Below are 15,904 nucleotides of genomic sequence, written 5' to 3' on the forward strand. Positions count from 1 at the left end.
TGCAAAGCAAGGACAGAAATATGTGTGCTATGTCCTGTTAGGACAAACATGTTCTTTATGTTTGTCCTAGTACTCTGATGCAACCCTATTTTCATGCCAAGCACATACAGTTAGCTGTATCTATTTGATTTAATTTGGTATTTTTGGTCGCTATTGAATTGCCATTCAAGTATCCCTGCTCACTAAGATAACAGTAGAAATTCAATCAATGAATGAGACACCTGGAATATGTCAACTCAATATTTTTTCAGTTGATGTATGAACAACAACGTTTTTTGGCAGAGACTTCCCAATGCCCTGTATGGATATATGGATTTCAGTTTATTTCGTATTTTCCTGGAATTATGTTTGTTTGGACTTGTCAATGTCTATCAGCTGTGCCAGTGGCATCAGATGCACTGCATGTATTACGGGTTGATTAATGCCTCGTATATTCCATTTAAAGGTGCAATATGCAGAAATCGATCAGCCATTTCCTGGTTGCTAAAATTCGAATAGTTTGCCTAATTTCAGTTTGTGACAAAACAAGCACTTAGAGAATAATTGTACCATCTAAACTGCTGTGAAATATCTTTTCAGGAACCAAAAATATTGTATTTTCAGCTGTTTGAAGCTTGTGTACAAAACCAAAAGTAAAAGACGCAAAAACAAAACTTAAAGGGAGCATTGAAATAGCTCACATAGAACAGATCTACAGTGTCTTAGACTTGCTTTCATTGCAAATTACAGATCTATAACTCCCAATTTTATGTGAATTTGGTCAGGTCGGCCAAAAAGTTACTTATTGCAGCTTTAAGTATTTCCAATGAACAGGTGGATGTGACATTGGTGGATTTGTCATTATATTACACAATGTGCAGAGTTTATATTGTGTGTGTGTGTGTGCAGGAGTTACAATGAATTCAACTTTGTGGCTGTAATTCCCTACACCAGTGTTTTCCAACTTCAGTCCTTGAGTACCCCCAACAACACACATTTTTGTTGTAGCCCCAGACAATCTCGCATGATTCAACTCATTAAGGGTTGATCAGGTGTGCTTGTCCGGAGCTGCAACACAGTCGTGTGCTGTTGGGGGTACTCAAGGACCAGAATAGGGAAACACTCCCCTACACTGCAAATGAAAGAAACATGGTGGTATGTGCACGTTAACATATCATATAAATAAATCATTGGCTTTGTTCACCCTGAAGTGGCTTCAGTTCTGTCCACCTTTATCAGTAGAGTCAAATGTACTGCATTTATTACCAGTTGATTAATGCCATGTCCATTACATGTTAGAATTTACAATGAATTAGTGGAGGCTGGATTGTTGGATGATCATGGTGACGCTCATGTCTGTGCCCCCCTCCAGATGTGGGTTCAGTGGAGGGGTTGGCGTACCACCGTGCCTGGGACACTCTGTACTGGACCAGCTCTACCACCTCCAGCATCACCAGGCACAGCGTGGACCAAAGCCGGCCCGGTTCCTTCAGCAGAGAGGCTGTGGTCACACTCTCTGAAGACGACCACCCCCATGTCCTCGCCCTGAATGAGTGCCAAAAGTATGTGGTTCTGGTTCTACTCAGTCTCCCAATAACCTGGTCTTGCCAACTGCCATGGTCATTGTCACAACATAGGAGTTGGCAAGACAGCACAACCACATCTGGGACCAGGCTGGTCTTTTTAATAGTTTGTTGTTAAATTATGTCTGAATTTGTATGCCACCCAACTGTAGTTCCGTAGCTACTACTTCAGATGCAGTATGTCATTCTATGCCTGAGGCTATGGTTGTATGCCTTTGCTCAACAGATATATAAGCTCACAATCATATTGGGTGCATTACAAAACAAGACATGCCTCCTTGGACAGAGAGAAATGTATTTCTGTCTTAAGACAATTCCATCTAACTAAGTTCATTTCTTAAACAGACCTCAGTGGACTTTTTGTTAGAGCAATCAGTATAATTGTACATGACCCATACAGTATGTATTCAGTTCTGTAGAGAAGATTGTATCTCCAAGGTGTAGTGAAGGAGGGACATCTAATTGGTTTGACACACTCCCATTTCAAGAAATACTGCCTGCAGTGCTTTCACAATAACTAACAAATGTTCCTGTTATATCCATTAAGAAATAAAAGCACGTCTCAATCTACGGTAATTACACGTCAAGAAGGTTATCGCGGAATGCGGACCCAGAGTTCACTAACTAATTAAACTCTTGATCTTAGTGTGTATGCGTTTAGTTCGTAATTTGGCAAGTTTTCAAACAAACTCCAGAATGCTGCTAATTTGAATTTCATCTGCTATAATAAATTAGCACTCTCTGACATATTCTTACTAGCCCCTATAAATCAATACAGACTTTCAATGTTGTAAACATATTCTACTGTAGGGAGGATCCAGGATAACCATACCTATCTCCAAGTTCAACCTTTGCTAAGAACTTCAAAAGTATTGATTGTTTAACTTTGAAACAATCTCTTGTAGTTTGAATGAGGATATAAGCCCTCTACTTTCAGTGCTCAGTATCGTATCTACAACTGTTGTACACTGCAATACAATTCACAGATTCCTTTTATTTAGCAAAACCTACTTCCGATAGATATTCCATTTATTTACACTCCCACACGATTGTAATTTGTAATATTCTTAGTAGTCAGCTCAAAGAAATGTAAATACACATTCTGTCTAGCATTCATTGAGTAGCAAAACTGAAGCTGAGGCAGCGCCTTATCAGAGATGGGAGCTGCAGTAGCTCCTGCAAGGCGATGCTAACACAGCCGATACAAAATGAGGAGCAGATGACAGGTCATGCAGGCCATCGTGAGTTACGGGACCACTAGATAACAGGAGTGACACAACCAGATAGAGCAACAGGCAATATAGAACGGCTGCCTATGAATAATTCTTACAGTGATTAGTGTTTATTTTACCCTACAAAGAAAGGCAAGAAGCTTGACAAGTTACAATTGCAGTCCTATTTAAGCCATCATACACTCCCCTGATTCAATTTCAGAGAACATTTGTTTTGTCCTCCTCACTGAGGGGGTGTAAATATGTCTGAGGGAAAATGTGCATAAAGAGATATCGAATCTGGGTTACATCTGTTTGCAGTGAAGGTGGAAATTGCTTTTAGACTTGAGATAAAAGACTAGTAAAAGAAAAAAAACAACTTTTACTATCCATCTTTCCTGTTCCCAGTCAACTGACTTCTTTGAGGTGGTTTCTCAAATGTCCATCTAGTTAATAGTAGGTTTTTGAATGTCTTTTGAATGTTTATTTCAGCCTGATGTTCTGGACTAACTGGAATGAGCAGCGTCCCAGTATTATGAGGTCCACCCTGGCAGGAAACAACATGAAGGTGATCGTCAGCACAGACATCCTCACTCCTAACGGACTCACCATCGACCACAAAGCTGAGAAGATCTACTTCTCTGATGGAAGTCTGGGGAAGATAGAGAGGTGTGATTACGACGGCTCACACAGATATGTGAGTATGACCAACATGAGGATTCCATATGTATGCCATCACAGTTACACTATGTTACACCATGGGCTGGATTACGAAGCACTTTTAATGGAGATTAAGCATGCTTTTTAGTCCAGGACTAGGTTTAATCTGTGTCCTGGAAAGCAGCCATAAGGGCTGAACTTAAGTCATAGAATGAATGACATCATGGCATTTTATTAACACGTTCTAATGAATGTCCCCTCTTATCATGCATGACATGCTGCAGCTTGTTTGACTTGGTCTGTAGAAAAGACCACAGAATTTAGACGTATTGATTGAATCTCACTAAGGACCAAAAGTATAGGCAGTTCAAAAAGGCAATTACTTCTTGTTGAACCAACATGTGTTCTGACGTTGTCACGGGCCGTAGCTTTCTATGGAGGAGAGAAATGATATTTGAAACATGGTAGACACAAAGGCAATGATTCTCTGCTGAAATGTCAAAGTATTATGTCCCCTTAAACTGAGATGGGACTCATTTTATACCCGTTACATTATCTCCCATTCCTGTTGAGCCTGATGGCATTTTAGCCGTAATACAATGGATAGCTTCTGTAATACCGCTCAGCATTCTTTTCATATATTATATCTCAAAAGACAGTGAATGGTTTACTTAATTATAGAAGTCATTTCCCTTCAAAAGTAAAGGAGCTCAGAAAGAGGGTCGGTCTAATTTTATCCGTGAGAGGTGCCATGCATAATATATATTCATAGTGGTGAAAATCCAGGATATGTATCCCCAGCATGTAAGGGATTACATAAAAATTTGGCTCTCCTCTTTGCCGACGGTTGACACGATCTATGTGACTGAGGACCTTGACCCATCTCAATTTGTTACCCATATGTTTGCAAAAGCAGGGTTGTGCATCACAAAAGTCACATCCTTTGGGTTCCCGCGTTCCCCGCCTGCAGTCTTTCTCCTGCTAATGAAAGCTCACACAGAAGAGCCCTGTGGGGGAGTGCCCGTCACTGTCCCAATTAGAATGTGAAAATTAAGCAGAGCTAACGGATTATCAACAGAGTGGTTGGGAGGGAGGGAGGGAGGGAGGGAGGGAGGGAGAGCTTCCTGCTATTATGTGTGATGGTGTGGAGGCGATGTGGGGCGGTATGGGGGCAGGGTGGTGCAGAGTTGTACTGTATGGCACCTCCAGCCCAGGGATCTGGGAGTGTCATTACAGCCTGACAGCCTAACACTGTGACTGTGTGACACCCCTTTCTCCCCTTCTGCTCTGACAGACATGAGATGAACACAGAGTACAGCAGCGAGCTCTAAAGGCCCACTTGCCCTCCACACTCCACTGTGGCATTTTAAGTGGAGCTGTTGTGTCATTACCCATGCTGACGAAAGCCTAGAGAGCCCGCTTGAGTATGTGATGGGGATAAGATGTTAACACATTCAAGCAGTGAAAAGACAACCTTTTAGGTGTGAAGAGACGGAATACTAATTAAGAACTGGTACTCAAGGGTGGTAAGCATGTGGCTATATGATCACTGAATATGATTTTCAAGATTTATGACCATCCCAAATCCCAAAATAATGACAATTTTCTGAATGAAATTGCATTTGAAGAATGTGATGTTTCAATTTAAAATGTAACCTTTATTTAACTAGGTAAGTCAGTTAAGAACAAATTATCATTTGAAATGACGGCCTACTGGGGAACAGTGGGTTAACTATCTTGTTCATGGGCAGAATGACAGATGTTTACCTTGTCAGCCTGGGGATTCAATCCAGCAACCTTTCGGTTACTGGCCCAACGCTCTAACCACTAGGCTACCTGCTGCTCCAAACATGAATTTGATCAGACATTACTAAATTGTGTGACGTTTCATATAAACTGACATACTTAGAAACATTATTGAGAGCTTAGATATGAGTTTTGCAAGTAATAAAGTACTTATGGTGTTATGTTCAATATACTCAGAACATACATATACAGTACCAGTCAAAAGTTTGGACACACCTAGTCATTCAAGGGTTTTTTACTATTTTCTACATTATAGAATAATAATGAAGACATCAAACTATGAAATAACACATATGGAATCATGTAGTAACCAAAAAAGTGTTAAACAAATCTAAATATATTTTATATTTTAGATATTTTAAAGAAGCCACCCTTTGCCTTGATGACAGATTTGCACACTTTTGGCATTCCCTCAACCAGATTCATGAGGAATGCTTTTCCAGCAGTTTTGAAGGAGTTCATACATATGCTGAGCACTTGTTGGCTGCTTTTCCTTCACTCTGTGGTTTAACTCATCCCAAACCATCTCAATTGGGTTGAGGTCGGGTGATTGTGGAGGCCAGATCATCTGATGCAGCACTCCATTACTCTCCTTAATCAAATAGCCCTTACACAGCCTGGAGGTGTGCTCAGTCATCGTCCTTTTGAAAAACAAATGATAGTCCCACTAAGGGCAAACCAGATGGGATGGCGTATCGCTGCAGAATGCTGTGGTAGCCATGCTGGTTAAGTGTGCCTTGAATTCTAAATAAATCACAGACCGTGTCACCAGCAATGCACCCCCCACACCATCACAACTCCACCTCCACGCTTCGCGGTGGGAACCACACATGCATATATCATTCGTTCACCTACTTTGCGTCTCACAAAGACACAGCTGTTGGAACCAAAAATCTCAGATTTGTCTCATCAGACCATAGGACAGATTTCCACCGGTCTAATGTCCATGCTTCTCGTGTTTTTTTGGCGCAAGTCTCTTCTTCTAATTCATGTCATTTAGTAGTGGTTTCTTTTCTGCAATTTGACCATGAAGACCTGATTCTCGCTGTGTCCTCTGAACAGTTGATTTTGAGATGTCTGTTACTTGAACTCTGTGACGCATTTATTTGGGCTGCAATCTGAGGTGCAATTAACTCTAATGAACTTTGTGTATTCTGTGTAACTCTGTGAACTTTGTGTAACTCTGTGTATTCCTTTCCTGTGTCGGTCTTCATGAGAGCCAGTTTCATCATGGCGCTTGATGGTTTTTGCAATAACACTTGATGAAAATGTTCCGTATTGACTGACCTTCATGTCTTAAAGTAATGATGGACTGTCATTTCTCTTTGCTTATTTGAGCTGATCTTGCCATAATATGGATTTGGTCTTTTACCAAATAGTGTTATCTTCTGTATACCACCCCTACCTTGTCACAACACAGCTGATTGTCTCAAACGTGTTAAGAAGGAAAGAAATTCTACAAATTTAATTTTATTGAATAGCATTCCAGATGACTACTTCATGAAGCTGTTTGAGAGAAGGCCAACAGTGTGCAAAGCTGTCGTCAAGGCAAAGGGTGGCTACTTTGAAGAATCTGAAATGTAAAATATTTGTTTAACACTTTTTTGGTTAATACATGATTCCGTGTGTTATTTCATAGTTTTGACATCTTCACTATTATTCTACAATGTGGAAAATAGTAAAAATAAAGAAAAACCCTTGAATGAGTAGGTGTTTCAACTTTTGACTAGTACTGTACTTTAAGTAGACTCTAAGAGATTTGGAACACAGTAGTATTTAGACCTTGCGTACAAAACTAGCGTCCTCTCTAATCTAATTTATTGTCAATAAGTTCTGTCAAAATCCTTCTGGCGGCCTTGTCGTTTCTCTCTCTCTCTCCTGCTGGCCAGTTGTTTTCCCTGTAACACGTTGGGCTCCTTTAATCAACACCTGTCCTATTAATCCCTGTATGGTAGAAGGGCTAATGTGATGGTTACAAGCGTGTCCCACTAATGGCTGAGACTACAGAGCTGTAGGAAAGCAGAGAGTGAGACTCCCGAAGGAGCTGTCTGTCTGATGTATGCCTGCCTCCCTCTCCACGAGACTGTCATTTACTCTGCCAACATCTGGGTTAAGCACTAACCTCGGGGAGGGGTGTATGTGTGTGTGCTTTTCTGTACAGGGGTTGATGATGCAGTGATTAATTTCCTAGTGCAATCTGTTTTTCAAACAAAATCAAACAAAAGCATTTGATGTTTAGAAGTAACAGATATGAAGTCTTTGAAAATAATATAATGTGTTTAAGTAGAGTACAAGGAGGTAGATGGTTTAGCTATGGCTTTATATTGGCACTGTAGACATATAACATAGTGTTTGATGGCTGCCAAGTTCTGAATGCTTTAACTGATGTACTGCTTTGTAACTTACAGGTCATTGTGAAGTCAGGACCAGGAACGTTCTTTGGCCTGGCTATTTATGGGGAGTTTATCTTTTGGTCAGACTGGGCTCGCAGGGCCGTGCTGAGATCCAACAAGTACACAGGTGGAGAAACAAAGGTACTGCGATCAGACATCCCCCACCAGCCCATGGGAATTATTGCTGTAGCAAACGACACCAACAGCTGTGAGTATTCTCCCTGGAATGACTTATCTCAAAGAGAAAGAGACTGTTTGTGAATGTTTTATTTGTATGTGTGAGTGTGTGGAAGCCTGTGCTGTGCATACACGTGTATATACAGTGCCTTCGGAAAGTGTTCAGAACCCTTGACTTTTTTCACATTTTGTTACGTTACAGCCTATTTTAAAATTGATTAAATCGTTTTTTTCCCCTCATCAATCTACACACAATATCCCATAATGACAAAGCAAAAACAGGTTTTTAGAATTTTAGGTAATTTATAAAAAATAAAAACTGAAATATCACATTTAGATCAGTATTCAGACCCTTTACTCAGTCCTTGGTTGAAGCACCTTTGGCATCGAGTCTTCATGGGTATGACGCTACAAGCTTGGCATACCTGTATTTGGGGAGTTTCTCCCATTCTTCTCTGCATATCCTCTCAATCTCTGTCAGTTGGATGGCGAGTGTTGCTGCACAGCTATTTTCAGATCTCTCCAGATATGTTAGATTGGGTTCAAGTCTGGGCTCTGGCTTGGCCACTCAAGAACCTTCAGAAACTTGTCCCGAAGCCACTCCTGTTTTGTCTTGGCTGTGTACTTAGGGTTGTTGTCCTGTTGGAAGGTGAACCTTTGCCCCAGTCTGAAAACCTGCTCCAGAGCACTCAGGACTTCATCAAGGTTCTCTCTTGACTTTTCTCCGTTCATCTTTGCCTCGATCCTGACTAGTCTCCCAGTCCCTGCCGCAGAAAACATCCCCACAGTATGATGCTGCCACCACCATTCTTCAACGTAGTGATGGTGTGAGGAAGTGGAGGCTCCTCAGAGGAGGAGGACCATCCTCAGTGAGTTTCACAATTTTTTAAAAACATTTAAAGTTTTAAAACATTTAAAAGTTATCCTTTTTAGATAAAACTATACTAAATATAAATCACATGTCACCAAATAATTTATTAAAACACTATTTTGCAAAGAAGGTCTACAGTATCCTCAACAGCACTCTGTAGGGTAGCATCATGGTGTAGCCAGAGGACAGCTAGCTTCCGTCCGCTGAGTACATTGACTTCAATATAAAACCTAGGAGGCTCGTGGTTCTCACCCCCTTCCAGAGACTTTTATTTATTTATTTTTTTTAAATTTGGGGGGGTTACCCCTTTTTCTCCCTAATTTCCTGGTATCCAATTGATAGTTACAGTCCTGTCCCATCTCTGATAGTGCCATACGGACTCAGGAGAGGCGAAGGTCGAGAGCCGTGCGTCCTCCGAAACACAACCCAGCCAAGCCGCACTGCTTTTTGACACAACACCCGCTTAACCCGGAAGCCAGCCGTACCAATGTGTCGGAGGAAGCACCGTACACCTGGCGACCGTGTCAGTGTGCATTGCGCCCGGCCCGCCACTGGTGTTGCTAGGGTGCAATGGGACAGGAACATCCCTGCCAGCCAAACCCTGCCCTAACCCGGACGACGCTGGGTCAATAGTGCACCGCCCATAGGTCTCCCAGTTGTGGATGGCTGCAACAGAGAACTGGACTCGAACCAGGTTTTATAGTGGCACAGCTAGCACTGCGATGCAGTGCCTTAGACCACTGCGCCGCTCGGGAGGCCCTTTCCATAGACTTGCACAGTAATTATGAAAGGTTGGAGGACGTCCTCTGGAAGTTCTCCAACCTATCAGAGCTCTTGCAGCATGAACTAACATGTTGTCCACCCAATCAAAGGATCAGAGAATGGATCTAGTACTGAAAGAATAAGCTACAGCTAGCTAGCACTGCAGTGCATAACGTGGTGAGTAGTTGACTCAAAGAGAGAGAAAGACAAAAGTTTAACAGTTTTGAACAAATTAATTTATTCTTAAATGAAGGAGAAGCAAGAGAGAAAGAGAGATTTCGTCATTTTTTTTCTTCAGTTTCACTTACTTAGCTAGGAAATGCAGCTAGCTAGTTTAGCCTACTGAAACACCCTGCTCAAACAGAGGGACGCAATGTTAAGCTTTTGGTTTTACTAATGTATTGCCACCGGGGCCCGATGGTGTAACTGCTTACACTGTAATGTTACTGCATGATAGTAGCGTGTTTACTAACCTGTTCATTCTATTAGCTATGCTGACTATGACGTTACTTTAGCTAATATGGTGACAACGATGTAGGCTGTGTGTAGCGGTTTGGCTTGGAAAGTTTTTTTTCGCCTAGTCACATACAGCTGGTGTTGTGCATTGAAGTCCACAAGCAAGGGAAGAGGTGAAAGGAGGAGAGCGCATAATGTAGATGCGAGAAGGAATACAACGTGGCTGCTATGAAACTGTGAACTGTGTTTACAGGTCTATTCATTCCATCGATTTTGTTGAAAAACGTTTCTTAAACAGAAGCAAATGGAAGAAAACGGGGATAGACATACCTCAATTTGTACTATATAAACTCTTGTTTGCAACTAATGATTAAACCCACTATGAGCTAAATGCAGGTAAGAGTGTACTAGGCGGTATTGAATATCTCTGTCTGTCCATGTGTCACTGTCTGTCACATCAAATTTGTCTATTGACCTGTGTGCACCTACATTGTAAACTTTCATTCATAGGCTAGGTTGTAGCAACCTCATGATGGGTATATGGAAAATTTGAGTATTACGTAGTAGCCTAAACCTATCGCTGTTACATTTATCTGGGTGAATGGAATGTGAATGACAGTCATCCAATATGCTGTAAAAGAAATAAGGCTATCCTCTTGAAAAATAATCGTTCTCCATCATCTGAAACGGCACTGACCGCCACTGGTGCCAGGTTTCCTCCAGACATTCCTCCAGAGTTCAATCTTGGTTTTGTCAGACCAGAGAGTCTTGTTTCTCATGGTCTGAGAGTCTTTAGGTGCCTTTTGTCAAACTCCAAGCGGGCTGTCATGTGCCTTTTACTGAGGAGTGGCTTCCGTCTGGCCACTCTACCATAAAGGCCTGATTGGTGTAGTGCTGCAGAGATGGTTGTCCTTCTGGAAGGTTCTCCCATCTCTTCAGAGGAACTCTGGAGTTCAGTCAGAGTGACCATCAGGTTCTTGGTCACCTACCTGACCAAGGCCCTTCTTCCCTGATTGCTCAGTTTGGCTGAGCGACCAGCTCTAGGAAGAGTCTTGGTGGTTCCAAACTTCTTCCATTTAAGAATGATGGAGGCGACTGTGTTCTTGAGGACCTTCAATGCTGCAGAAACGTTTTCGTACATTTCCCCAGATCTGTGCCTGGACACAATACTGTCTCGGTCCTCTCTGGACAATTCCTTCGACCTCATGGCTTGGTTTTTGCTTTGACATGCACTGTCAACTGACCTTATATAGACAGGTGTGTGCCTTTCCAAATCATGTCCAATCAATTGAACTTACCACAGGTGAACTCCAATCAATTTGTAGAAACATCTCAAGGAAGATCAATGGAAGCAGGATGAACCGGAGCTCAATTTCGAGTCTCATAGCAAAGGGGCTGAATACTTATGTAAATACGTTTTTTCTTTTTTATATACATTAGCTAAAATTTCTAAAAACCTGTTTTCGCTTTGCCATTATGGGGTGTTGTGTGTAGATTGCTGAGGATGTAAAAAAATGTAATCCATTTTCGAGTAAGGCTGTAATGTAACAAAATGTGGAAAAAGTCATGGGGTCTGAATACTTTCTGAAGGCACTGTAATTGCTGAATAAGAGCAAATGTGGGAGCTAAGAATATATCTATTAGTGTGAACAATGTTTCTTGGTGGTTTTTAGCTGTCATTGATAGATATGTGGACTAGATAGATTTGCTTGCATTTGTTTGTTTAATTTAGTTTGGAGGTCTTCTCTTTGCTATAGTTCTCCACTTAAACAAATCACAACAGTGTATTTATCTACCAGGGCTCCTTATAAATTAGGATGGTCTTATTTAGCTAGGAAGAAAGTAAACCTGGAGGAGAGGAGGGCTCTGAAGTGTTGCATATGTAAGAACTAGGACATTGGGAAAAGGACTTAAGGGCGTCCCAACGGCTTGACTCCCTCTGTGAGGATGCTGAGAGTGACTTTTCCTTCTCATTTTTTTCATCATCACAAATGATCGCAGACATCACCCTCTGACCTCTTCGTCTTGCCAAAGGGATGAGTAACACCTTGCAACGTTAAAGGAAAGAATACTGCTCTATATTTCAAATGCCACTAAGCAGATACTTTTATCCAAAGTGACTTACAGTACAGTTAATGCATACATTTGTTGTACATGTATGGGATCCCTGCGTGGATTGTACCTACACGATTGCTACTGTCACGCTCTCACTTCCTGGTTGTGAAATGTGAATAAAATGGTAGAATCTCAATCGCATACTCCTCGCATCCTCTCTCCTTGGCTCCTTCTGAAAAACCATTGAAGGGGAGGGACCCCTGGCTTTCTCATCCAATGGTTTTGAGAAGGCGAGGAGAGAGGACGCAAGGTGTATGCAATTGAGATTCTTCCAATGTCTCCCTATCTTCATTAGTCTTTCTGTCTGTCTGTCTGTCTGTCTGTCTGTCTGTCTGTCTGTCTGTCTGTCTGTCTGTCTGTCTGTCTGTCTGTCTGTCTGTCTGTCTGTCTGTCTGTCTGTCTGTCTGTCTGTCTGTCTGTCTGTCTGTCTGTCTGTCTTGTCCCTCTGTAATCAGATGACTTTAACCTGAACCTGGGGGCTCAAGGAGCTCTTCCAGGGGTTTGCTGAGTCATCACACACACACACACACACACACAAACACGCATTCCTTACACAGACACTGATGCATGAATGGGTTTGAGGGAAGGAAAGCTACGGTTCATTTGTCATGCATCTCTCCGGTGAGCGCTTGTGATGCTGGCACTTTATCGTTTCCCTTCTCTCTGCATCCCTTGCTCTTTCTTTATCAGGGAGGATGAGACCATACCTGCTTGTTCCTGTCACACTGACTGAGCTAATGCGTCTTTTATGGTGGGCTGGTGGGAGCTGGGGGTTGTGACCGTTGGCGTTGAAATAAACTCTATGCTATTTGAGATTTAGCCCTTAATAAGCTGGTGACGTTTAGTTTATTGGTCTCTCAGCATTATTAAAGGTTCCTATAAACAGTTGATATTCAACATTCGGAATGGCTTTGACGTTACAATATACTGTAATAATTGCAACCTCACTTTGTCTTTTTGCCTTCTGTTATGTCTATAGCATCTGTTGTTGGTCTCTTGTTATGTCTATAATATCTCTGGTTGGCTGTGTGTTTTGCAGGTGAGCTGTCCCCATGTAGAGTCAATAACGGTGGCTGTGGTGACCTGTGTCTGTTGACCCCAGATGGAAGAGTCAACTGTAGTTGTCGGGGAGCACGTGTCTTATTAGATGACAACAAATGCATTTGTAAGCCATGACGTTTTGCCTTTTTAAACAGTCATACATTCAATAACCTTGCAATTGTCACAACAAATATAATGTAGTTGAATGCTCTAGATTTTCAACTTAATATATTTTTTTCTGAGAGAAATGTTCCCTCTTTAGTTATTGTCTCTATACACTTTTATTCACTGACAAGGATAGTCCGTTTTAGGCAGTTGTACTACTTTATCAACTGATTAACTTACTTTAGGTGGAGAATATACACCGACTATATCAAACATTAGGAACACCTTCCTAATATTGAGTTGCACCACCCCACACCTTTGCCCTCAGAACAGCCTCAATTTGTCGGGGCATGGAGTCTACAAGATGTCGAAAGCGTTCCACAGGGATGCTGGCCCATGTAGACTCCAATGCTTCCCACAGTTGACTGGATCTCCTTTGGGTAGTGGACCATTCTGGATACACATGGGAAACTGCAGAGTTTCAGTTCTTGACAAAAACCGGTGGGCCTGGAACCTACTACCATACCCTGTTCAAAAGCACATACATATTTTGTCTTCCCCATTCACCCTCTGAATGGCACACGTACACAATCCATGTCTCAATTGTCTCCAAGCTTAGAAATCCTTCTTTAACCTATCTCCTCCCCTTCATCTACACTGATTGATGTGTATTTAACAAGTGGCATCAATAAGGGATCATAGCTTTCACCTAGATTCACCTGGTCAGTCTGTCATGTTTTATATACTCAGTGTACAGTGTATGTACTTTTGACATCAAGGTCATACTGGTACGTTTACAGCTAAGCTTAGTGCAGCTTCTGCAAACTTTGAGACCACAGCTAAAGCCAGTATGGTGAGAGAATAAATCAACATTTGACTTGACTAAGCTAATTAAACATGTTATCTACTTTTACAGCAGAGAATTCCTCCTGCAAAATCCACACAGAGTTTGAATGCGGAAACGGCGAGTGCATCAACTATCAGTTCACGTGTGATGGAGTAGCTCACTGCAAAGACAAGTCAGATGAGAAAATGCAATATTGTGGTAAGCAATTGATCTTACTATATATTATCATAGGCCCTCAACTTCGTCTTAGGCCTAGCAAAACCTGTGCCAATATATCCTCCAAACACAGGCTTCTGGTGCATTATCACTTAACTACTTGCTAACAAAATAGCCTGGTCAAATACTATGTGCTGTAACCATCCATATGGCATGACAACAATAGCAGGGTTGGCTAGAACACGGCCTGATCACTAACGCCGATGAGACAGCCTATAGGGAGGAGGTCAGAGACCTGGCAGTGTGGTGTCAGGACAACAACCTCTCCCTCAAAGTGAGCAAGACAAAAGAGCTGATCGTGGACTACAGGAAAAGGAGGGCCGAACAGGCCCCCATTAACATCGATGGGGCTGTAGTGGAGTGGGTCGAGAGTTTCAAGTTCCTTGGTGTCAACATCACTAAGGACCTATCATGGTCCAAACACACCAAGACAGTTGTGAAGAGGGCACAAGAACACCTTTTCCCTCTCAGGAGACTGAAAAGATTTGGCATGGGTCCCCAGATCCTCAAAAAGTTATATAGCTGCACCATCGAGAGCATCCTGAACAGTTGCATCACCGCCTGGTATGGCAACTGCTTGGCATCCGTCCATAAGGCGCTACAGAGGTAGTGTGTACGGCCCAATGCATCACTGGGGCCAAGCTTCCTGCCATCCATGACCCAAGTCATAGACTCTTCTCTCTACCACACGACAAGTGTTACCAGAGCGTCAAGTCTCGGTCCAAAAGGTTCCTTAACAGCTTCTACCCCCAAGCTATAAGACTGCTGAACAATTAATCAAATGACCACCCGGAATATTTACATTGACCCCCCCCTACCCCTACTCGCTGTTTATTATCTATGAATAGTCACTTTACCCCTACCTACAGTACATGTACAAATTACCTCGACTAACCTGTACCACCACACATTGACTCCGTACCGGTACCCCCTGCATATAGCCTCGTTATTGTTATGTAGTTTTATTGTGTTTTTATAAAAATGTTTATTTAGTAAATGTTTTCTTAACTCTATTTCTTGAACTGCATTGTTGGTTTAGGGCTTGTTCGTAAGCATATCACAGTAAGGTCTTCACCTGTTGTATTCGGCGCATGTGACAAATAAAATTAGATTTATGATTGTCGTTATGATTTATGGTTGTTGTTATGACAACCTTACACTCTTAGGAAAAAAAATTGTATTTTGATTCATTTATTCATACAATTTCATCATTCCACAAGATATAGTCCCCTCACAAATCTAGGGTTGCTACCCAAGCTGGCTGGTCGTTCGTTCCATCGGTTCGGTTGCCAGTGACGTGACCCAGTCATTGAGTCTTTCTGTTCTGTATCTATGGACGCGACCCAGTCGTTTGTTCTAAATGTTCTATTGCTATACTGGCTGACCGTTCTTATCCCTTGCTTGCTTGCTAGCCAACTACGGCTAGAAAAAAGGGTTCCAAAAGGGTTCTTCGTCTGTCCCCATAGGCAAAAATGTTTTGGTTCCAGGGAGAACTCTTTTGGGTTCCCGCTGTGGAAAGGTTCCTACATGGAACCCAAAAGGGTTCTACCTGGAAACAAAATGGTTCTACCTGGAACCAAAAAGGGTTCTTCAAAGTGTTATCCTATGGGGACAGCAGAAGAATCATTATAGGTTCTAGATAGACCCTCTTTTTTTCTAAGAGTGTAGAAGAATTGGCTAGA

At 42.0% G+C, this 15,904-nt stretch overlaps 1 protein-coding gene across 8 annotated transcripts in view; it reads left to right on the top strand.

Moving 5' to 3' along the window:
* lrp1bb (low density lipoprotein receptor-related protein 1Bb) overlaps positions 1-15,904 on the top strand; it is a 441,142-nt gene that overhangs the window by 346,053 nt on the left and 79,185 nt on the right. For all 8 annotated transcript variants that reach the window (XR_003869151.1, XM_029711578.1, XM_029711581.1 and 5 more), the window contains 5 exons: positions 1,352-1,541; positions 3,266-3,470; positions 7,648-7,840; positions 13,053-13,178; positions 14,076-14,204. Coding sequence is in view for 7 of the 8 variants with exons in the window: in XM_029711578.1 (XP_029567438.1) it covers positions 1,352-1,541; positions 3,266-3,470; positions 7,648-7,840; positions 13,053-13,178; positions 14,076-14,204 (843 nt within the window). In the remaining variant the exon portion in view is untranslated. The remainder of the gene's footprint in view (positions 1-1,351; positions 1,542-3,265; positions 3,471-7,647; positions 7,841-13,052; positions 13,179-14,075; positions 14,205-15,904) is intronic.

This window comes from Salmo trutta, chromosome 24, assembly GCF_901001165.1.
Source record: "Salmo trutta chromosome 24, fSalTru1.1, whole genome shotgun sequence".
Lineage (NCBI taxonomy): Eukaryota > Metazoa > Chordata > Actinopteri > Salmoniformes > Salmonidae > Salmo > Salmo trutta.